The 25,429-nt window shown below is 31.5% G+C and overlaps 1 protein-coding gene and 2 non-coding genes across 3 annotated transcripts in view; 1 reads left to right on the forward strand and 2 right to left on the reverse strand.

The window, feature by feature from the left end:
• The window catches only part of LOC142225301 (ABC transporter G family member 2-like), a 99,123-nt gene that overhangs the window by 13,980 nt on the left and 59,714 nt on the right, over positions 1 to 25,429 (reverse strand). Inside the window, exons 7-12 of the mRNA XM_075295078.1 lie at positions 25,233 to 25,367; positions 23,868 to 24,443; positions 20,349 to 20,605; positions 19,810 to 20,151; positions 4,891 to 5,011; positions 1,488 to 1,643 (exon numbers count right to left, since the gene is read on the reverse strand). Of these exons, the coding sequence (XP_075151193.1) occupies positions 1,488 to 1,643; positions 4,891 to 5,011; positions 19,810 to 20,151; positions 20,349 to 20,605; positions 23,868 to 24,443; positions 25,233 to 25,367 (1,587 nt within the window). The remainder of the gene's footprint in view (positions 1 to 1,487; positions 1,644 to 4,890; positions 5,012 to 19,809; positions 20,152 to 20,348; positions 20,606 to 23,867; positions 24,444 to 25,232; positions 25,368 to 25,429) is intronic.
• Positions 4,924 to 4,995, reverse strand: TRNAH-GUG (transfer RNA histidin (anticodon GUG)). The gene has a single exon. It is a non-coding gene; the product is annotated as a tRNA-His (tRNA).
• On the forward strand, positions 5,240 to 5,311 carry TRNAH-GUG (transfer RNA histidin (anticodon GUG)). The gene has a single exon. It is a non-coding gene; the product is annotated as a tRNA-His (tRNA).

A 25,429-nucleotide genomic window follows, 5' to 3' on the forward strand; every position in this document is an offset into this window, starting at 1 on the left:
TGTTTTTGATTTTTGAAAAAATTTATTATAGCTTTTAAAAGGTCGCCTTAGGAATATTTTGGTGATATTTTTTTCTGTGTAAGCTCGAAGTCTGCATTGTTTTAAATTAACTGTATATTGAATTTCCACTCCAGACGGTTATCATTATTTGGAAATTTCATACAGTCAAAACATCTTTTCGGTGCGATTTCGCCTATTTGCTCTTGTATGTCATAGACGGAAGAGTTTTTGTTTTTTCTGAGAAACGAAATTTTATATAAACGAAGTTTCCTTTTGACGTTACTTAAAGGTAAATAAAAGAGATTGGAGGAAATCGTTGTAATGTTTGCTATTAATTCAGGTTTATTTGCTTTTTAAAGAAAATACTTTATAATAAAGGGGAATTTCGTTTTTCCTAAAATTTCGTTCGGGGGAAAGTATTTGTCCTTTGATTTAATTTTTTTTTTGATTTAAAATTATGAAAATTTATCGGCCAAGTCATTCTTAATGATAGCTCCTATGATGGTCATATTGCTTCCCGATTTCATTTTATTTTATTTAAGTCGCAGTCTTCAAATTCGGTCGAACTTATTATTTTATATTCCAAACGCCTTAAATGTGGAGGAACTAATTAAATAGATTGGCTTAAGGCTATTTCATAGTTGACTCAGTCCGAATTCAGCCCTTTAAATTGGTTTTCTTTTGTTTTTATTTTAAAAATTTATATAAACACTAATTAGTTTTATTTAATTTTTTTTATTCCTAAATAATTTGCATTTTTTCTTTTTAAATTTGTCGACCTCTTAGTAGATTTAATTAATTGAAGCCATCGTAGACGTCTCTTTGTCAAACATAAACTAAATTAATTTCACTCATATATATTTATTGTTAATTGGTTTGAATTTTGTTTGCACTTTCTGGGGGTTTAGATAAACTTCAAGTGGTTGATTTCAATGACCCTTGACAATAACAGTTCATACAAAGCCAATAACCAATAAATGGCAATTTTATTTTTGCAAAAGAAAAAAAGACAATTCGAAAAAAAAAAATCCAAGACAAGAAAGTAACCGAACCTCGTAGACTTATCTACACCAAAATATGGCAAATTTAGCAAAACAAACGAAAGAAAATTAACACAATAAATGCACGCTTTCAACCGATCACGGTGGCTCCTCAATGCAAACTGAACTCAAGTGAATTTAATTGAATTCTCAACTCATGCTGAACAAGTTTCCCCTATGACGCTCCAACGATTAAACGCGTTTGTTTAGTAATCTTAGTCAATGTTGTTGTTGTTGGTACTGAGTTTCATTGCACTCAACTGATTAACTGAGTGCAATTGCCCAAAAAGGAGGTAATGTACTCTCTATATATGTAGAGAGTTAAATATGCTCTACGATCTTAGAAATCGAACTCACCAGTCAGGAACATCAATTATATTTTATCATAATGAAAATTAAAAACATCCGGAAAAAAACTAGATTTTGAATTGAAAAAAAGTTAAATACTCGTTTTATTTGCAAAACTATTAACAATAATAGATTTAAAGTGTAGAACGCTGAATTTGTTGCAATTTGAGTCACAAACTAGTATTTGTATCTTTGAGATATTCATGAATGGCTTTATGTTTTCGTTGCTCAATTGCTTGGATTTCTTTTGAGTATCTAGTGAAAGTAACATGAATGCAAGTGGGCTAATGTTTATTTGCGATCATTGACCCAATAATTTCAATCACGAAATGAATTGATCCAATTATTTTTTTAAATGAAAAGTCTTCAATCACGAAAATAATCAATCACAGTTTTAATTGGGCATAAAAATATTTGATTAAAAAATTAAATTAATTAAATTTGATTTGAAAATTTCAATTAATTATTTAATTGATTCAATTAAAAATGTAATTGATGTTTATTGCAAAGCTCAATTAATTTTTTGAATTAGAAACTTAACTATATTTTTTTTACTTTCTTATCTGACTTTGTGTCTTTAGTTTTATTAAAAAATAAATAAATTTAAAAATTAATAAAAGCCATCACTTTTTTAACTGACTTAGTCTTCCGAGTTTGATTAAAAAGTTAATTGTATCAACAAATTTTTTAATTAAAAATTAAAAAACGTTCAATCACTGACTTAGTTAACTTAATGATTTTATCTTGATTAAAAATATAGTTATCTTTATACCCTGCGCCACACTGTGGAACAGGGTATTATAAGTTAGTGCATATGTTTGTAACACCCAGAAGGAGACGAGATAGACACATGGTGTCTTTGGCAATAATGCTCAGGGTGGGTCCCTGAGTCGATATAACCATGTCCGTCTGTCCGTCCGTCTGTCTGTGAACACATTTTTGTGATCAAAGTCTAGGTCGCAATTTAAGTCCAATCGCCTTCAAATTTGGCACATGTTCCTAATTTGGGTCAGAATAGAACCCTATTGATTTTGGAAGAAATCGGTTCAGATTTAGATATAGCTCCCATATATATCTTTCGCCCGATATGCACTAATATGGACCCAGCAGCCAGAGTTTTATACCGATTTGCTTGAAATTTTGTACAAAAATAACACTTACTTGTATAGTCAAGTGTGCAAAATTTGATTGAAATCGGTTCAGATTTAGATAAAGCTCCCATATATATCTTTCGCCCGATATGGACTTATATGGCCCTAGAAGCCAGATTTTTGGCCGAATTTGGTTGAAATTTTGCACTAGAAGTACAATTAGTAGTATAGTCAAGTGTGCAAAATTTGATTGAAATCGGTTCAGATTTAGATATAGCTCCTATATATATCTTTCGCCCGATATGGACTAATATGGTCCTAAAAGCCAGAGTTTTGGCCCAATTTGGTTGAAATTTTGCACAGGGAGTAGATTTAGCATTGTAGCTATGCGTGCCAAATTTGGTTGAAATCGGTTCAGGTTTAGATATAGTTCCCATATATATCTTTCGCCCGATATGGACTAATATGGTCCCAGAAGCCAGAGTTTTACCCCAATTTGGTTGAAATTTTGCACTAGGAGTACAATTAGTAGCGTAGTCAAGTGTGCCAAATTTTATTGTAATCGGTTCAGATTTAGATATAGCTCCCATATATAGCTTTCGCCCGATTTACACTCATATGACCACAGAGGCCAATTTTTAACTCCGATTTAGTTGAAATTTTGCACAGGGATTAGAATTAGTATTGTAGCTATGCGTGCCAAATTTGGTTGAAATCGGTTCAGATTTAGATATAGCTCCCATATATAGCTTTCGCCCGATTTACACTCATATGACCACAGAGGCCAATTTTTTGGTTCGATTTAGTTGAAATTTTCCACAGGGAGTAGAATTAGCATTGTAGCTATGCGTGCCGAATTTGGTTGAAATCGGTTCAGATTTAGATATAGCTTCCATATATAGCTTTCGCCCGATTTACATTCATATGACCACAGAGGCCAATTTTTTGATCCTATTTAGTTGAAATTTTGCACAGGGAGTAGAATTAGCATTGTAGCTATGCGTGCCAAATTTGGTTGAAATCGGTTCAGATTTAGATATAGCTCCCATATATAGCTTTCGCCCGAGTTACACTCATATGACCACAGAGGCCAATTTTTTGGTTCGATTTAGTTGAAATTTTCCACAGGGAGTAGAATTAGCATTGTAGCTATGCGTGCCGAATTTGGTTGAAATCGGTTCAGATTTAGATATATCTCCCATATATAGCTTTCGCCCGATTTACACTCATATGACCACAGAGACCAATTTTTAACTCCGATTTAGTTGAAATTTTGCACAGGGAGTAGAATTAGCACTGTAGCTATGCGTGCTAAATTTGATTGAAATCGGTTCAGATTTAGATATAGCTCCCATATATATGTTTTTCTGATTTCGACCAAAATGGTCAAAATACCAACATTTTCCTTGTAAAATCGCCACTGCTTAGTCGAAAAGTTGTAAAAATGACTCTAATTTTCCTAAACTTCTAATACATATATATCGAGCGATAAATCATAAATAAACTTTTGCAAAGTTTCCTTAAAATTGTTTCAGATTTAAATGTTTCCCATATTTTTTTACTAACATTGTGTTCCACCTTAGTGCATTAGCCGAATTTTGAGTCTATAGATTTTGTAGAAGTTTATCAAATTCTGTCCAGATCGTGTGATATTTAAACGTATGTATTTGGGACAAACATTTATATATAGCCCCCAACATATTTGACGGATGTGATATGGTATCGAAAATTTAGATCTACAAAGTGGTGCAGGGTATAATATATAGGCCTCGCCCGGCTTTAGACTTTCGTTACTTGTTTTTTTCTATTCTTTAGTTCATTTAACTATCGTACGCAAAAAATTATGGCAGTAAAGGAAAATTTATCCAAACATAATAATTCCATGAACTAAAATAAAGTTAAGTTGGTTTTAGTGAAATAGGTAGTTCACTTTTTTTGAGTGCAATATTGTTTCAAATAGAGGCCAAGATTTGTTTTGAGAAGGTTTCATAGTTGATTCAATTTTTATTGGTATTTTCAGAATTAAAAAAATCGGAATCAATACCAAAAAAATTAAAAATTAAAATCTTTAAATCCAAGCAAAGTTTTTTTGCATATACGAAAGTCTTCTTTGCTCTTTTGTTTAAATATAAGTAACGGGAAATTTTGCCTTCTATGCTAAGAAAAAATCGTAATTTATAGACTCAAAATGTTTAAACCATATTTTTTCAGTGCATAGATTATTCCCCTAAGCTGATTAATAAATCATATTAATTTCACTTTATTAATGGGTTTGAAAATAATTTAATTAATTCAATGAAAAATGAATATTTTTAGTATTTAATTTATTCATATGTTCTATGAATAAATTCCATAAAATTGAAAAACATAGAATAAAATAAAAATATAAAAACAAAAACTATTAATTTCACCCGTGACAATGATTTTTTTCAAGTTTGAATCATTGCCGTGACCAGGATTCGAACCTGGGTTACTACGGCCACAACGTAGGGTCCTAACCACTAGACGATCACGGCTATGTGAAATTGTTAGCTAAATTCAATTAACAAAAAAAAAAAACTGAAAATACTTTTCAATTTAGTTTTCCCTTTCAGTTTTATTTAGAGCAACAAAGAAGTAAATGCGAATAATGACTTGCTCGATTGCATTTCAAACCTGCTTTATTCAAGCCAAAGCCCCACCTCATTTTCTTGGACATGTTTCTTGTATGGCCAAAATTGAATTGACTGGTAAGTTAGCTTTAATTTAAGATTTCACATAGCCGTGATCGTCTAGTGGTTAGGACCCTACGTTGTGGCCGTAGTAACCCAGGTTCGAATCCTGGTCACGGCAATGATCTGTGAATAGAAGGACATTGTCACGGGTGAAATAATTTTGTTTTTGTTTAAGAAATTTTCGCAAAAATAACCAAGAAGCTCTACGAGTGATATTTAATAACCCAGCAAAAAATTAATGAAAATGTTCTTTTTGGATCCAAAATTGACGCAGAAGCGATGAATTTAACATAGGCTTGTCATAGGACGGAGTCCTCCATTTCAACAGCCGTTGCACAGAATTTGCATCACTTCTTTAGGTGTGATCTGAATGCAATGTTTTGGATGTAAATTAAAAAATTCTGTGATATTTTTTTAAATAAATAATTTTTTTAATTTTTAATGGATTCTAACGCTTGTTGGAAACGTTTGACCTCAAATATTTTCAAAAATTCACAATTTTTTCAGATTGGGTTTAGCATTTTTTTCGACAAAATTTAAATGATTTGTACCATTTTATGACTTCTTACTCTGTTTTTAACCTACAGTCGACTCCGCTTTAGCGCAATGCGCTTTACTGAAAAACCTCGGATAACTGAAATCGATCGCATTCCCCAGTTGTTTTTTCTGTCCATTTCATTTAAATTACTCCGCTTTAGTGAAACTCCGCTTAACTGAAAAAATCGGATTACTGAAAAGTTTTTTGTGTTCAAATGAGTTTCGTCACATTAGTATGACTTCGCTTTACTGAAAATGCCACATTCTCGCTATTGAGAGAGAGTACATTTTCTTCTCCGTATTGAGAACGCTTTATTTCAAGTGAAGATGGCACTTTCAAAACAGTTTAAATCACTCTGTAAATAAAATCAACTGAAAGGTAAAATTGTAGATGGCACACACACGGAATCAACACCTTGTTTTTATTATTTTATGTACATAGCATTGGTCATAAGTTCGGTTAACTGAAATTGAGTGGATTTTTTTCCAGTTATACGGAGTCCGCTTTACTGAAACTTTTTCAGTTATCCGAAGTTCGCATTACTGGAAGTTTTTTTCAGTTATCCGTAGTCCGCTTTAGCAAAAACTTCGGATAACTGAAATTAAATGGCTGCATTTTTAACGTTTCAGTAAAGCGGAGTCGACTGTATTTGAAACAAAAAAAGTTAAAATTACTCTTTGAAAGTATGAAAAAACCAAGTTATAAAAAATTGAATTAGAAGAACTTCCTGGGTAGTTAAAATAAAGAACATCACTGGGAGTGCATCTTCTGGAAGTGCTTTTAAAGTTGTGCCTTTGGAAGAACTTCCAAATTTTTTTTGCTGGGAATGTACTCACGATGAAATTTTCAGCTTAGCTATGTCTATGTGTTGGGAAATGATAACTGTAGAAAAGTACCATTATCAAAGGGGAAATAGATTTTTAAATGAATATATTCTAATAAATCATTTTCATAAATTTTCGTTGATTTTTTTTTCTGATGACATCGGAGAAATTTTCCAGGCTTCCAAATCCTCATCAGTTTTCTTTGCAGGACAAACTACAGATTAAACGCATTGTCAACGTCAATGTTAAATTGATGAGATAGAGTTCCAACTAAAGCTTTATATTTTCTTAGATTTGCTTAAAACAAAATGTCCACAGCTATCGATCGACTTAATAATTTAATTATATTGCATTGAAGATTAGTACTTCCAGTCATCTATCTTTTCCAGAGGGGATAATAACCTACTTACTTACACAAATGCCTATATATACTAGAACATTTGCAATGATTTTTTTATTTTGAAAAATTTTGATAAGACCACACAAATGTAATCATTTTTTAACTGCTTGTTTTGAACTTATCAACATCTAGCATGCAACTCTATTAACAAAGACACAATTTAGCAAATGTTAAAACTGAATGAACATGACCGGATTATTAATTGTAATCGCAATGACTTTAAAATAATTGTATCGATGATACACTGAAAGAAGTATTTTCTTTTCTGAGGATTGAAATTTTTGACTAATAAAATAGTATTTTGATGCCAAAAAATCTTGTTGGAAAGTTTAGGGACAATCGTAGCATAGTCATAGTCATAAATTCGGGTTTAGTTGCTCGTAAAGTTTGAAGAACGTTTTTAGAACGTTTGTCTAAAATATCGTCCCAGAAGGAAGTATGTTTTCTTGGGGTAAAATTTGGAACTCTGTAAATCTTAAAATGGTAAAACATACAGAGCTGGCGTTTCTGAAATGCTAATGATACAGAAACCAGGTAATGATACAGGAACCAGACTTAAAATCATATCGGCCTATTTCACTACACCCAGAGAAGGAATATGATCACCTCAAACATGTTTTAAGAGCAAAATGTTATTTTTGGGTGGTGACGATGTAACATGGTTTTCGCAACCATGTTATTTTCTCGGAAATCATGTACCTGATTTCGGCAAGCAGGTTATATTTGACGAGAAAATAACATTTTAGTGACAAACATGTTACATGGTCACCATACAAAAATAACATTTTGCTCTTGAAACATGTTTGAGGTGATCATATTCCTTCTCTGCGTGTACTGCCACAGATTGGAAAACTTTTTGAAAAACTGTCTTTTCTCGTTTATAACCTGTCGCCAAAAAAGTAGTGAAAATGTTCTTTTTGGATCCGGAAGTGGTGCAAAATTGGCGCAGAAGCGAGGAATTTAACATGGGCTTGTAATGTATGTCCACCATTTCAACAGCCGTTGCAATGAAATTTGAATCACTTTTTAGGATGTGATCTGAATTCAGTGTTTTGAATGTGAATTAAAAAATTTTGTGATATTTTGCCAATAAATAATTTTTATTATTTTTTTTGTTAATGCACAGAAAAAAATTTCCGTAGTTAAACTAACGCTAAATTTAACTTATTTTTATTGGAAAAAATTTATTTGCTTATAGTTAAAATTTATTATTTTTATCGAAATTTTCCACAGCTTAATGAAATCTTAATTTTTTTAAGTATGCCTCAAAATTTTTATGAAATAAACGTGAGTATAAAGTTCAATGACCATACACATAAGTTCAATGTGAATCAAAGCAAAAGAAGATTTTCGTACGATTCACAAAAATAGTAAGAATGAACTACTGTGTGGTTAAAATGGTTATGATTTGGCGCCAATGATTTTCTTCTTTACTTTTAGTTAATTTTTATACCCTGCGCCACACTGTGGAACAGGGTATTATAAGTTAGTGCATATGTTTGTAACACCCAGAAGGAGACGAGATAGACACATGGTGTCTTTGGCAATAATGCTCAGGGTGGGTCCCTGAGTCGATATAACCATGTCCGTCTGTCCGTCCGTCTGTCTGTGAACACATTTTTGTGATCAAAGTCTAGGTCGCAATTTAAGTCCAATCGCCTTCAAATTTGGCACATGTTCCTAATTTGGGTCAGAATAGAACCCTATTGATTTTGGAAGAAATCGGTTCAGATTTAGATATAGCTCCCATATATATCTTTCGCCCGATATGCACTAATATGGACCCAGCAGCCAGAGTTTTATACCGATTTGCTTGAAATTTTGTACAAACATAACACTTAGTCGTATAGTCAAGTGTGCAAAATTTGATTGAAATCGGTTCAGATTTAGATTAAGCTCCCATATATATCTTTCGCCCGATATGGACTTATATGGCCCCAGAAGCCAGATTTTTGGCCGAATTTGGTTGAAATTTGCACTAGGAGTACAATTAGTAGTGCAGTTAAGTGTGCAAAATTTGATTGAAATCGGTTCAGATTTAGATATAGTTCCCATATATATCTTTCGCCCGATATGGGCTAATATGGTCCTAAAAGCTAGAGTTTTATCCCGATTAGCTTGAAATTTTGCACAAGGAGTACAATTGGTAGTATAGTCATGTGTGCCAAATTTGATTGAAATCGGTTCAGATTTAGATATAGTTCCCATATATATCTTTCGCCCGATATGGACTTATATGGCCCCAGAAGCCAGAGTTTTACCCCAATTTGGTTGAAATTTTGCACTAGGAGTACAATTACTAATATAGTCATGTGTGCCAAATTTGATTGAAATCGGTTCAGATTTAGATATAGCTGCCATATATATGTTTTTCTGATTTCGACAAAAATGGTCAAAATACCAAAATTTTCTTTGTTAAATCGCCACTGCTTAGTCGAAAAGTTGTAAAAATGACTCTAATTTTCCTAAACTTCTAATACATATATATCGGGCGATAAATCATAAATAAACTTTTGCGAAGTTTCCTTAAAATTGCTTCAGATTTAAATGTTTCCCATATTTTTTTAGTAAAATTGTGTTCCACCCTAGTGCATTAGCCAACTTAAATTTTGAGTCTATAGATTTTGTAAAAGTCTATCAAATTCTGTCGACGGATAAGATATGGTATCGAAAATTTAGATCTACAAAGTGGTGCAGGGTATAATATAGTCGGCCCCGCCCGACTTTAGACTTTCCTTACTTGTTTCTTCTATGAGATGATGTAATTTCGTGAACTGCAGTTAAAAAGTACAACAGGGCATTAAAATTTCCTGGTTTGAACAACGCTTTGTGGAAATCTCAAAATGTGGAGTAAAATTTAGTTCAATTTTCGTTCGAGGTAGTTCATTCTTCCTATAAAACAATTCACTTTTTTCGGTGTGCATTCTAACGCTTGTCTTTTCAAAAATTCGCAAATTTTCTTGTATGTATTCATCATTTTTATCGACAAAATTTGAATAATTTGTTCTATTTTATTAATTCTTACTCTGTTTTTAATCTATTTGAATCAAAAAAGTTAAAATTTCCCATTAAAAATATGAAAAAGCGAGTTATAAAAAATTTAATCATCATCATAATCATCAGAACATCTTTGGGTGGACATTTTTGGAAGTGATTTTAAAGTTGTGCCTTTAGAAGAACTTCCAAAATTTTTTTTTGGAACTGAGTAAACTTGTTTTTTCAGTGTAAGTGGTTATAAATCATTTAGAATTCCAATACGATTAAAAAGATTATTGAAAAAAAAAAGACTTTAATCTTGTGCGTATAGCTTTACTATAAAATTATAATAATAATTTTTATTGTAATTGTTTTGATTATTCTCGAGAGAGAGAGAGACGTTCTTACTCGATAATTGAGTGAGATTTTATGATACCACAATCTTAATTGAAATTGTTCATTGTAATAAAGCCGGTATGTTCTGCAATCATCCCCCTAACTTTAGAACAAAGCTCAAAGTTCTATAGAGAAAAATCTCAAAAATCTAAATTGGCCAAAGTATTCTCAGAGATTGAGTGTTAAACGCTGAATCTCTTCTATTATTTCTCCTCATATAGAGGATTGTTCTTAAGTGGTGATTGAGACGGCTTTACTTCGAAATTTTCACACATCAATTGAGGAATATGCGTAGTGTTTTTCTTCAAATAGGTATACAGTAAAACCTCTCAAGTGTCCAGCACTTTGAAAACCGGACACCTCTCAAAAGTGGACAATTGTCGTGACACGTTTGCTATAGCAACACATTAAAATCGTCCTCTCATAAGTGGACATTTGCCAAATGTGGACATTATTTAGCGACCGTGGGTATCCACTTTTGAGGGGTTTCACTGTAATCGAAAATAAAACAAGTATATACGGCCGTAAGTTCGGCCAGGCCGAATCTTATGTACCCTCCACCATGGATTGCGTAGAAACTTCTACGAAAGACTGTCATCCACAATCGAATTACTTGGGTTGTGGTATCTTAAAACTTCTTAACATCTTTTTCTAAATTGTCAGTTAGTCCATACGTGGTATATATCAAACAAAAAAGTTATGTATAGGTAATTCTACAAATAATTAAGAATCGATATGGACTTTTTGCAGATACGTAGAGAGCCAGAATTGAAATATGGGGGTCGCCTATATGGGGGCTATAAACAATTATGAACTTGATATAGACAAATTTTTGTGTGAATGGGGATCAATTTATCTGAGGGCTATATAGACCGATATGGATCTAGCTAGGCATGGTTTTTAACGGCCATATACTAGCACAATGTACCAAATTTCAAGTGAATCGGATGAAATTTGCTCTTCCAAGAGGCTCCAAAACCAAATCTTGGGATCGGTTTATATGGGGGCTATATATGATTATGGACTGATATGATACTACCACCACGTACCAAATTTCAATCAGATCGGATGAATTTTGCTTCTCCAAAAGGCACCGGAGGTCAAATCTGGGGATCGGTTTATATGGGAGCTATATAATTATGGACTGATATGAGCCAATTCCTGCATGGTTGTTGGATACCATATACTAACATCACGTACCAAATTTCAACCGAATCGGATGAGTTTTGCTTCTCCAAGGGGCTCCGGAGGTCAAATCTGGGTTTAATGGGGCTTATATATAATTATGGACCGATTTCGACCAATTTTTTCATGGGTGTTTGAGGCCATATATTAACACCACGTACCAAATTTAAACTGAATCAGATGAATTTTGGTCTTCCAAGAAGCTCCGGAGTTCAAATCTGATGATCGGTTTATATGGGGGCTATATATAATTATGGACCGATGTGGACCAATTTTTGCATGGTCATTAGAGACCATATACTAACACCATAGGAGCCACCGTGGTGCAATGGTTAGCATGCCTGCCTTGCATACACAAGGTCGTGGGTTCGATTCCTGCTACGACCGAACACCAAAAAGTTTTTCAGCGGTGGATTATCCCACCTCAGTAATGCTGGTGACATTTCTGAGGGTTTCAAAGCTTCTCTAAGTGGTTTTACTGGAATGTGGAACGCCGTTCGGACTCGGCTATAAAAAGGAGGTCCCTTGTCATTGAGCTTAACATGGAATCGGGCAGCACTCAGTGATAAGAGAGAAGTTCACCACTGTGGTATCACAATGGACTGAATAGTCTAAGTGAGCCTGATACATCGGGCTGCCACATAACCTAACCTAACCTAACCTAACCATGTACCAAATTTCAGTCGGATCGGATAAAATTTGCTTCTCTTAGAGGCTCCGCAAGCCAAATTTGGGGATCGGTTTATATGGGGGCTATATATAATTATGGACGGACCAATTTTTGCATGGTTGTTAGAGACCATATACTAGCACCATGTACCAAATTTCAGCCGGATCGGATGAAATTTTCTTCTCTTAGAGGCTCCGCAAGCTAAATCTGGGGATTGGTTTATATGGGGGCTATACGTGAAAGTGGGCCGATATGGCCCATTTGCAATACCATTCGACCTACATCAATAACAACTACTAGTGCCAAGTTTCAAGTCGATAGCTTGTTTCGTTCGGAAGTTAGCGTGATTTCAACAGACGGACGGACGGACATGCTCAGATCGACTCAGAATTTCACCACGGTCTTAGAGCAATATTTCGATGTGTTACAAACGGAATGACAAAGTTAATATACCCCCCATCCTATGGTGGAGGGTATAAAAACTACATTTTAAAATAATTTTACATAAAGTTTTTTTTTTGCTCTGCTACAATGGAAAAATAATATTTACCTAATTTGAATGATTGTACAAACTAAACACAAGAAATTTCTTTACAATAAAGAAATTTCATTTAATAGAAAAATCACTATAAGACGTGTGAAATAAAGTGCATGTTAATTTTTGAAGGTACATATAATATTTCGTAATATCGTTTTATTTTCGTTAAATACACTGAAAAACAAGCATGTCCGGTTCCAAAGATTTTGTCTTTACTTTAACAAGTTTGGTATTGATTCCGAGCCAAAGAAGCGGAGAGTACAAGTAAGGATACTTTGAAGACAGAATTCTTTTTTAAATTTGGGTTCTGGAAGAAAATTTCTAAGAAGAAAATTTTAATTTTTCGTTTTTTCTTCGTTTTATTCTTCATATGATATCAAAGTCCTTTAAAAACGAGTAAACGACAACTTTATTTTCCAAATTCAGACTCGACTTCCAGTAGAAATTATGCTATGTTTCAAGTAAAAAACGTCTTTAAAATAAAGTGTAGAAAATCGTGACCTATATTTGAACGATTTTTTGCTTTGTACACAGAAAAAAATATCACCAAAATATTTCCAATTAAAAAGTTAATTGAAGTTGAAAATGTTTTCAATTAATAAATTAATTGATACAATTAACTTTTTAATCATGATAGAAACATTAAGTTAATTAAGTCAATGATGGAAGATTTTAAAATTTTTAATTAAAAAAATAATTGATACAATTAACTTTTTAATCAAACTCGGAAGACTAATTCAGTTAAAAAAAGTGCTGATTTTTTTTTAAATTTTTTAATTAAAAATGTATTTCAAACAATCATTTGTTAATCCAAATAAAAACTCTAAGCCAATTCAGAAAGTAATTAAAAATAGTTACCTTTTTTAATTGATAAATTAATTGAGTTTTGCAATCAACATCAATTAAATTTTTAATTGAATCAATTAAAAAAATAATTGAAATTTGCTGAAAAAATCAATTAATTTTTAATCAAGAATTTTTTCTATGCCCAATTAAAACTGTGATTGATACTATCATTTTCGTGATTGAAGACATTTCAATTAAAAAATTAATTGGATCAATTAATTTGGTGATTGAATCAGAAAAAAATTTTTTTGTGTGTAGTCAAGATGCAAAAAGACAACAAATTTAAAGACAATTTCATTAATTTTAAAGAATTTTTCTGAATTATTAAAGTCAAGTTGACCTTAGCCCAAACATTTTTCTTTCATGTTATGATACCCATTTTTAAGTGAAATGACTTAATTATAAGGATAATACGACTTCATTGAAAAGTTTATCGCCTTTAGACAAGGACAAAAAACTTTATATTAGAGAAATTCGTCTTCTAAGCTGAGCAAAATTTGCATTCATATTTTAAGGACATAAAATCTTTGGCCTTACGACAATATTTTTTTCAGAGTACGATGAGTTCTAATCAACAAATTTAATAATGATACAAAAAAACTATTTTTCATAGAAAAAACTGTTTATATAAAAGAGGGGGTCAAATTCGCCCCACGTCCCAAAGTTCGCAAAAAAATATTCACCTCGCCAGTTATAGGTTAAGGCAAAAGAAACGTATTTTTTATTTAAAGAAGTAATCTTTAAATGAACAAAGATATGGAATAGATTGATTAAAGTAAAATGCCTGAAATATAGGCTAATACTAGGGTATCTAAATAACCGGGTTTTTGAAACAGCGTTTGTTGTATTATCCGTATTGTTAGTTTAAAGACAAAATCTTTGGAACCGGAAATGCTTTTGTTTCAGTGTAGAGTGAGCAACAGTGTTTCAAACCGGCACTCATTTCTATATAAATGCATAACTTTCTTTCATATGAAGATTATTAACTCCATTAAAAATAATTATGTAAATGAATCTGAATTTTAATTTGTTCTTTAGACAGAAATGATTTCAAAGTTATTATTCTCTGCTATAACAATTTTAATTTAATTGTACTTTCAAATGCCCATAGTTAAGAGGTAGATCAAGATCATTTATTAAAGTTATTAGAAAAAATACACATATAATTAAGGACACTTAAAAAACTACTATCACGTAATAATAGCAAGTTTAATATCTCCATTATACTACGCTGAAAAAAAAACATAGAAATAAAATTTTGATAAAATTCTCTATTGAAATAAAATTTTGACAAATTTTTTCTATAGAAATAAAATTTTGACCAAATTTTCTGTAGAAATAAAATTTTGAAAAAAAAAATTCTACAGAAATGAAATGTTGACAAAATTTTCTATAGAAATAAAAATTTGACAACATTTTCTATAGAAATAAAATGTTGAAAAACATTTTCTATAGAAATAAAATTTTGAAAACAATTTCTATTGAAATACAATTTTGAAAAAATTTTTTATAGAAATAAAATTTTGACAAAATTTTCTATAGAAATAAAATTTTGACAAAATTTTCTATAGAAATAAAATTTTGACAAAATTTTCTATAGAAATAAAATTTTGACAAAATTTTCTATAGATATAAAATTTTGACAACATTTTCTACAGAAATAAAATTTTGACAAAATTTTCTATAGAAATACATTTTTGACAGAATTTTCTATAGAAATAAAATTTTGACAAAATTTTCTATAGAAATAAAATTTTGACAAAATTTTCTATAGAAATAAAAATAAAATTTTGACAAAATTTTCTATAGAAATAAAAATAAAATTTTGACAAAATTTTCTATAGAAATAAAATTTTGACAAATGTTTCTATAGAAATAAAATTTTGACAACATTTTTTATAGAAATAAAATTTTAAAAAATTTTCTATGGAAATAAAATTTTAAAAAAATTTTCTATAGGAATAAAATTTTGAAAAAATTTTCTATAGATATAACATTTTGAAAAAATTTTCTATCGAAATAAAATTTTGAAAAAATTTTCTATAGAAATAAAATTTTGACAACATTTTCTATAGAAATAAAATTTTGACAAAATTTTCTATAGAAATAAAATTTTGACAAAATTTTCTATAGAAATAAAAATAAAATTTTGACAAAATTTTCTATAGAAATAAAATTTTGACAAATGTTTCTATAGAAATAAAATTTTGACAACATTTTCTATAGAAATAAAATTTTAAAAAATTTTCTATAGAAATAAAATTTTAAAAAAATTTTCTATAGGAATAAAATTTTGAAAAAAATTTCTATAGATATAACATTTTGAAAAAATTTTCTATCGAAATAAAATTTTGAAAAAATTTTCTATAGAAATAAAATTTTGACAACATTTTCTATAGAAATAAAATTTTGAAAAAAAATTCTATAGAAATAAAATTTTGACAAAATTTTCTATAGAAATAAAATGTTGACAAAATTTTCTATAGAAATAAAATTTTGAAAAAATTTTCTATAGAAATAAAATGTTGACAAAATTTTCTATAGAAATAAAATTTTGACAAAATTTTCTATGGAAATAAAATTTTGAAAAAAATTTTCTATAGATATAAAATTTTGACAAAATTATCTATAGAAATAAAATTTTGAAAAAAATTTCTATAGAAATAAAATTTTGACTAAATTTTCTATAGAAATAAAATTTAAAAAAAAATTTCTATAGAAATAAAATTTAAAAAAAATTTTCTATAGAAATAAAATTTAAAAAAAAAATTTTTGAAAAAATTTTCTATGGATATACAATTTTGAAAAAAATTTCTATAGAAATAAAATTTTGACAAAATTTTCTATAGAAATAAAATTTTGACAAAATTTTCTATAGAAATAAAATTTTGACAACATTTTCTATAGAAATAAAATTTTGACAACATTTTCTATAGAAATAAAATTTTTAAAAAAATTTCTATAGAAATAAAATTTTGACTAAAGTTTCTATAGAAATAAAATGTTGACAAAATTATCTATAGAAATAAAATTTTGAAAAAGAATTTCTATAGAAATAAAATTTTGACTAAATTACTAAATTAAATGAATGAATCATAAATGCATTTTTTGCGAAATTGTCTAAACAATTATAAATATTTCCCAAATATTGCCCGAGATTTTGTAGAAGTCTGATTTGAGATTTTATCAAAATGTAGATCTAAATACAAAGTTGTGCAGAGTATATTATAATCGACCCGCCCGATTTTAAACTTTCCTTGCATTTTTATTTTTTGTTAAAATTGTGTTACGTCCCGTAAAGTTAGATTTAAATTTTAAGTACATAGATTTTGTAGATGTATATACAATTTTGTCTAAATCGATTCAGATTCAAATTCATGCATATGGGAATATAAACCTTTATATAGCTCGCAACAAATTTAAATGATTTGAGATAGTATCAATAATTTTGGTCCACAAATACATATACTGTTGGTATTTTCTCATATTATGATGGGTATTTATATCATTACTTTATTTATTAAACATTGCCCTAAATTTGAAATATAGAGTTCAATTGGCATCTAATGTGAAATTAAAGGGTGATAAGGTCAAAATTTGGTCAAGGGAAAACGCGTGTAAATCGGTGAAATCGTTTATTTAAAAAATCAAATTAAATTTCTTTTTCAAGTTCAGTTAGTATAAAATTCAGGAAAAATATTCAGTTAGGCTTTCGCTTTTCCAAATCCGAATTGCCGGGCCTCACGCTTGACACCTGCCATCAGATTTTGTACAGCCACCTTGTCCACCTTCTTCGCCGCAGAAAGCCAGTTTGCTTGAACTGCTGCTCGTCCTTAGCAGTTTTTTTGGTCTTCTTTAGGTTCCGCTTGACAATAGCCCAGTATTTCTCAATTGGGCGGAGCTCTGGCGTGTTGGGAGGGTTCTTGTCCTTGGGAATCACCTGCACGTTGTTGGCGGCGTACCACTCCATGGCCTTTTTACCGTAATGGCAAGATGCCAAATCCGGCCAAAACAGTACGGAACATCCGTGTTTCTTCAGGAAAGGCAGCAGACGTTTATTCAAACACTCTTTCACGTAAATTTCTTGGTTGACAGTCCCGGAAGCTATGAAAATGCTGCTTTTCAAGCCACAGATACAGATGGCTTGCCAAACCAGATATTTCTTTGCGAACTTTGACAGTTTTATGTGCTTGAAAATATCTGCCACCTTTCCCCTTCCTTTTGCCGTATAAAACTCCTGTCCCGGAAGCTGCTTGTAGTCGGCTTTGACGTAGGTTTCGTCGTCCATTACCACGCAGTCAAACTTCGGCAGCATCGTCGTGTACAGCCTCCGGGATCGCGCTTTGGCCGTCGTATTTTGTTTATCATCGCGATTTGGAGTCACTACCTTCTTGTAAGTCGATAGTCCGGCTCGTTTTTTGGCTCGATGCACGGTTGTAGACGATACACCCAGCTTATTTGCGGCATCTCGGAGAGAGAGGTTAGGGTTTCGCTTGAAACTACCGGCAACTCTCTTTGTCGTCTCAGCGGCTTCCGGTTTTCGATTTCCCCCCGATCCAGACTTCCTGGCTGTCGACAAACGTTCCCCAAACACTTTAATTACATTTGTAACGGTTGATTTGGCAACTTTTAGCGATTTTGCCAGCTTTGCGTGCGAGTAGCTCGGATTTTCGCGATGCGCGAGCAAAATTTTGATACGCTGCTCTTCTTGCTTGGACGGCATTTGACAACTGAAGAGTGAATTCCAAAATCAAAATAGGAGCAACACTCTACACACACACACACCTTCAAAATGAAGTGTGTTCAGGTTTTTTAAATACAAAATTGAAAGAAATACGTCAAGTTTATATTGACCAAATTTTGACCGTATCACCCTTTTTTGCACACATAAATAAATACGATACTTTATATCGATCCACTTACGGTGAGATTTAGTTATATTACCCGGAGTCGACTCCGGAGTCGGTGTCGAGCTGATGAAAAATGCTGGAGTCGGAGTCGAGCAAAATTTGATCGACTCCACAGCCCTACCAAGAATACGCTTAAAAAGTTTCTTATCTTCATTTCTACCGCACAATGGCCGCCAAAATCTCTGGATTTCAATGCTTTGGCCTTTGGCGCCTGGAGCATGGGTCTGAGAGAGAGATTGGCACTAAAAAGAGTCGAAGTGTCGATAATCTGAAAACGGTGCTTTGCCAAGAATGGTCAAAAAGTACCACAAAGCTACTTTCGTGCAGTGTGTTAAGGCATTGTCGGTCGTTTGTAGGCCATGATTCGTGCCAAAGGTATCCAATCTAAGCTAATAGAATGCTAACATATATCCGATATTTTTATTTTTGATTAATAAAATTAAAAAAAAGATAAATAAATAATAATAAAAAAATTTAGGGCTTTATTTTCTTGCCAACCTGTATGGTGTAAGAGAGGTGATCAAATGTTATAACATTTATGCTAAAACGTTTACGTTGCTTCTTACCGTCTACTTTGACTGTGTTTGTGCTTCTTCCCGAGCGGAAACCAAAATCGAATTTGCTCATTTGTATTCCTAAATTAAGCAACAAATTATTATCGGAGCTCTTGTTTCTTGTATATATCGGCAAATATATATAATGATATCATAAAGTTGGTGTTCCCCCACTTTTTGTAATAACTTTTGTAATTAATTTCAATTTTAATTTAAATATGTTTATTATTATTTTTAGTTTACATAGTTACATAGATTAAATTGATTTAATAGATTTTACAAAGAAACAGTTTTAAACATAAAATATTACTTTGGCACAATTACTAATTATTAGGGGATAATACAAAATGTTATCTTCTTCGATTCAATTAAATTAAATACATGTTACATACATAAGAACTAAAACTCCCTGGAATGTCTTACCAAACTTATGCACAATATTAGACTTGTAATTTATTTTTATTTTTATTTGCATTATTTTTTTTTGTATTTGGTATCGAAAGAACCATAAAAGAATAGAACCAATAGTCTATAATATATACAAATAATTTGAGTAACATATGTACATATTTACTAATTGTTTATCCTAAGTAAAATACTAATGTCAATATACTATGATTAAGTCTACTCAAATTTCTGGAAAAAAATGAAGTGAATTATATGTATATTGCAATCCGCCTTCAAATTCTTTATATTCTACTCAATAAACTTAATCACAACCCCATTATACTCGTTCGTCTATTATCCTAAATATTGTAAATATTCTATCTCCATTCTTATCTAAACAATCGCAGTCGAAAAGACATTATATAAAATGCTAATATACGTAAACCTAAAAATACGGAAACTAAAAATATTATGGCCATATGATAATTGGCGTCCAGCATATCGATATCTTTTAGAAATACTTGTGGCCTTGAGTAGTGGCAATACATTTCGTGGCATTCCAAACGTGGACGATCATATCCGAATATGGCCATTACGGAACCCTCTAGGCTGTACTTGAGGAATGAAGTTTGAAAAAGCCATCTTAAAAATTCCGGAGCATGTTTTTCTTGAACAAAAAATCCCGAAAATGTTAGGAAAGGACAAATGAAGAAGGGTCCCAAAATGGCAGCCAACTGTGAAAATGAAAAAAGTTATATAATATTGAATTAACAAAACATATAATAAATATATTCATATTTCATTATTATTAAATATATTAGTTTTTTTTGTTTTATGACACATTTTTATTCCATAGCTTCTCCTATCTTTATTGCGATTAAAATTTAGTGTGTAGAGAAGTTAATTTTCCTAATATTTTCTTCATACTCACTTTTATATTTAAAGATGCTCCCACAGCCAAACCTATACTTTGACCCACCAATGCGGTTAGGAAGATAATGACACAAAATAAGACCACTCGAAACACTTCACCAGGCTGGTCCGTTAAAAGGTATGTTATAACGATATACACTGTTGTACACAGCAATTGTATGGGTATATCAGCTAAGGTTATGGCTACATAGTAGGCTCTCAGTGAATACCATCGATTGAAATGTTCACGGGAGACTATGGGAAACTCTAGAGGAACTAAAAAAAGAAAAAAATTGTTTTAATAAAAAATGCTTATTTATAAATTTTTAATATTATTATTTATTTATGCGCTACCCGTATAAAACAAAAAAAAACCTATAATGCGGCGTCCAGACTATAAGTTTATAAGTTAAGTCCGAAGGCATAATCGATACTGCTGCATGTTTATGGGATCGATAACACATTTACGGATTATTTAGTCATCGGTGAGAATTCGTAATGATTGGCCACACTGTAAGATTCTTTACAAACACAGATATTCCGTCCGGAAAAACTTATAATCTGGACGATGCATATCTTCCGAAAACTCCGTGTTGCCAAAGGCTTTTGACAAAACACAGAATTGTAAACATTTGAGGCAAAAATCGTTGAAACCACAATCGAAGTTTAAAAAACAAATATTTCTTTTAATTCATCTTCTAAACGTGAACTTCATCTAATATTTTTAGAATAAATTCGAAAAGCATTCTTTGATGCGAAAAAGTTTTGTATCGGGCATCTAAATTTACGGCGAATTGTTCATATCTAAAACTCATGTTTTCAGTAGGACGATTTAAATCTCTCTCTAAAGCGAAATGCTCGGGAACGTAACACAGTTTAGAAAAAAAAAAACATATGCATGGAAAACATAATTTTTGTTTGTTTGTTTGTGATGATATTTGTCTACATCGATATTTACACAAGCCTGAGACATATCTACAATCTGTGGAAAGTCTGGGAAATCTTAGCTGACGTTAGGCCATTTTTGCCTAACTCGGAGGAATAACTAGTGCTTTATCTAAATCTGAAACGATTTTGATCAAATTCAGAAGAGTAGAATCTTAAATCTTTTCTTTATGTAAAATAAAATCAATTGGAGTAAAATCCTGTTGAAAATGGGTGTAAACTATGAAATTTTCTATCATATTTCCCAAAGTCAGGCGTATACATAAGGGAGCTACCATATATCCTTAATCTTAACCAATTTGAACTAAATCTGGGCCGATTTGACTGACATTTTCAAAGATTTCCGAGATTATTAAAATATACAGATATACGGAATTTGAAGAAGATCTGATTATAAACCCGCCAATAATAAGCATATCGGTGACAGACAGACGGACATCGCTACACACAGAGAAGGAATATGATCATCTCAAACATGTTTCAAGAGCAAAATATTATTTTTGTATGGTGACCATGTAACATGTTTGTCACTAAAATGTTATTTTCTCGTCAAATATAACCTGCTTGCCGAAACATGATTTCCGAGGAAATAACATGGTTGCGAATACCATGTTACATGGTCACCACCCAAAAATATCATTTTGCTCTTAAAACATGTTTGAGGTAATCATATTCCTTCTCTGGGTGTAAATCGACTCAGAATTTAATTCTAGGACGTTCGGTATACTAAACGATGGGTTTCAGACTGCTATTTCTTGGCTTTATATACAAATTCACAAACTTATCTGATCGTAAAACTGACGACAAATCGGCCCTTTAGACCGTATGGCCCATTTAGTAATTTGAATGCACTGAAAGAATACTGACCTGATATGAGTGATAATGCAAATTAATTTTTAGGGCACGCAATTTACACAGTATTATAAACAAAAGTGTTTGAAATAAAAAAATTTTAATTATTTTTTAAAATTTTGCATTAAATTTAAGAATGAATCTTTGAAATTTGTGTGCCTAATACTACGTTCGCACTAGACACGAAATCCTCCTAGATCTCTGTAGATTTGCAATAGGCAAATATCAGCTGGCTGTAGAGGATTTCATCAAAATCACTTTCAAAATCCCCTATACTGTCTTGTACAACTATGGTTTTAGTGCTAAAAATGCGCTTTTTGCAACCCTGTCCAAATTTTCCTTGTAGATGAACGTGTGTGTGCGTGTCCAAATACGGGCTTGTGTTTGTATTGATATATTTACAAACAGCTGTTAAATCCTCAAATCTAGGAAATCTCGTTATTTTGCCAGTCCGAACACTTGAGATTTGTAAAGAGATTTTGGTTCTTAATAGCGAGATTTCGTGCCTAGTGAGAACGTAGTAAAGGGTGGTTAAATTGTAAGGGCCGATGTTGAATGTGAACCACACCTAAACGCCAAGTTTTTTTCCGAATTTTATTTGACATTTCTCTATTTCAGACTTACTCAATTTGAACCATGGAGAGATACACAATCCAACAACGTGTTAAAGTCATCCAGACTTATTATGATGTGGATGATCAATTTTCGAAGAAAATCATCTTCAGTGATGAGGCACATTTTCACCTCAGTGGATTCGTCAATAAAAAGAATTGCCGCATTTGGGCGAATGAGAATCCAAGAGTGATTGTCGAAAAACCAATGCACCCACAAGAGTGACTGTTTGGTGCGGTTTATGGGCTGGCGGCATCATCGGGCCGTATTTTTTCCAAAATGAGGCCGGTCAGGCAGTTACTGTGAATGGTGATCGCTAACATGAAATGATAACAAACTTTTTATGGCCCGAATTGGAAGATATGGATGTGGACGATATGTGGTTTCAGCAGGACGGTGCCACTTGCCACACAGCTAACGAAACAATGGCTCTTTTGCGCAACAAATTCAATGGCCGTGTTATCTCACGTAATGGCGATGTCAATTGGCCGCCAAGATCATGTGATTTGACACCGTTGGATTTTTTTCTTTAGGGTTATTTGAAAGAAAAGGTGTACGTCGATAAGCCAGCAACAATTCAAGAGCTAAAGGATGAGATAATTCGGCACATTAACGGCATAGAACCTCCATTATGCCTCAGCGTCATCGAAAATTTGGACCATCGGATGGAGGTGTGCCACCGAGGTCGCGGCGCCCATTTAGCGGATATTTTGTTCCATACATAATTGAGTAATACCAATATATCATAATAAAATAAAATTACAATAATTTCCTAAATAGTTTGTATTTTATTCAAAATCAACATCGGCCCTTGAAATTAACCACCCTTTATAAGTAAGACAAATCTCCCTTCAATGCGACAGCTCCATAACAGAATGCAATAGCTTCCTTACATTATGAAAAGCTATCGTAATTACATTAATAAATGATAAGGCGTTATTACATTATTAACGATATAACGTGATTACATTATTGAAGACTATAGCGTGATTACAATACAGACGGGTGAATACTTCATGATCCTATTGAGAAATGGAAATGTCGGGTTCTCAATGTGTTATTTTTTATCGGGTCAATATAATTTTTAATCGGAGATTAAAATAGTTTTTTAATTCAGCGAAATACTTACATTTTACTAAAATCGATGAGAAAGCCGAATACATTATGAACATAATCGAATAGAAACAATAACGGAAATTATTCAAGGCATTCTCTGCTTCATTACCAATGCCATAGTATAGAAATCCTATCAACAATGCCGTGACCAGATGTATAATGAATCTCATAAGGGTCAACGATTTGTCACGCCACAGTATTAAAAATGTCCTTAGAAGTAGTATTCCCAATTGCCGATAGAATGGTGTGGCATAGATATTTTCACTTTTGCATAAGCCTTTCGATTGAGTATGCGATGGACAACATCCATTTTCGGCAGTGGAAACTCCATCTTCCTTTGCGTTAGTACTGTCACTAAGAATACCATGACTATCTCCTATTCGAGAAGCCATTTCTTTTATGGGTGTCAATGGTTTGTGGTGACTGATATAGTTGGTAGTCTGATGATGTTGATGGTAATGATAAGGATGGGCGGAAGCTGAGGTGGGACCATTTACATATTGGCCATTTGAATTGTTGGTTTGTGTCATAGGTGTTGAGAGTACGGGAGCAGTGACGGGAGTGATAAGACCGGAAGCCATCATTTTGTCTGCAATAGAGAATGCACAAAAGAAGCATCGATAACAATTTCGTAATTGAAAAAATACTCGAGAAAAAATAATTATTTCAATAAAATTCAATTATACAAAATTTAATGCAGAATTGGCAATTAATAATTTTTTTTATTAAAATTATGTTTGAATTGAAAATTTAAATTCGTTATTATTTTATCCAAAAACACTCAGAAAAATTATCGATAAAATTGTGTTAAATAAAACTCCATTAAAAATTAATAATCAAAATAATATTTAATTAGGAATAATTAATAAGTTCATTGAATCGGCGTTAGATATTAAAATAAAAAAAATGCTGGTTTAATCAAATATTCTTTTAATAGAATCTTACAAGTTTTTCCTTTGATTTTTATTTAAATATTTTTCTAAAATATTTTTTTTTGTATTAATATCATGTTTGAATTGAAAATTAATTTTAAATTTAATTTCGTTATTATTTTATCCAAAAACACACTTATAGAAATTATAAATATAAAATTGTGTTAAATAAAAATCTATTAATAATTAATAATAAAAGTAATATTTAATTAGGAATTAATGAATTAGTTAAATGAACCGGCAATAGATATTAAATTGTAGAAAAAAATACTGATTAATTTTTTTGGAAACTTGTGCTCATATACAAAATAATTTATTGGCAGTTTATCAAACGAATTTATATGGGAATAGTAAGCTTAAAATTTATTTTATTTATTTTTTTTTTTGTAGATGGGGGGTTAAAGTTTATCCCTTTTTTTAAAAAATATTTTTTCTAAAATATTTACCTATTTTTTGCATTGCCTCCAATTGTTTAGCTCTGGCAGCCTTTGTCTGTCGATAGCTATTATTTCGTCCATTTTCAATTCTGTCTATTAATTTATCATTCTGTGGACCATAATCATCGGTGGCTATCTCCATTACTGCAATGGGAACATATTTTTATTATTAAGCGGTTTTAAATATATATATATATTTTTTTGCA

Source organism: Haematobia irritans, chromosome 2 (assembly GCF_050003625.1).
Source record: "Haematobia irritans isolate KBUSLIRL chromosome 2, ASM5000362v1, whole genome shotgun sequence".
Classification (NCBI taxonomy): domain Eukaryota; kingdom Metazoa; phylum Arthropoda; class Insecta; order Diptera; family Muscidae; genus Haematobia; species Haematobia irritans.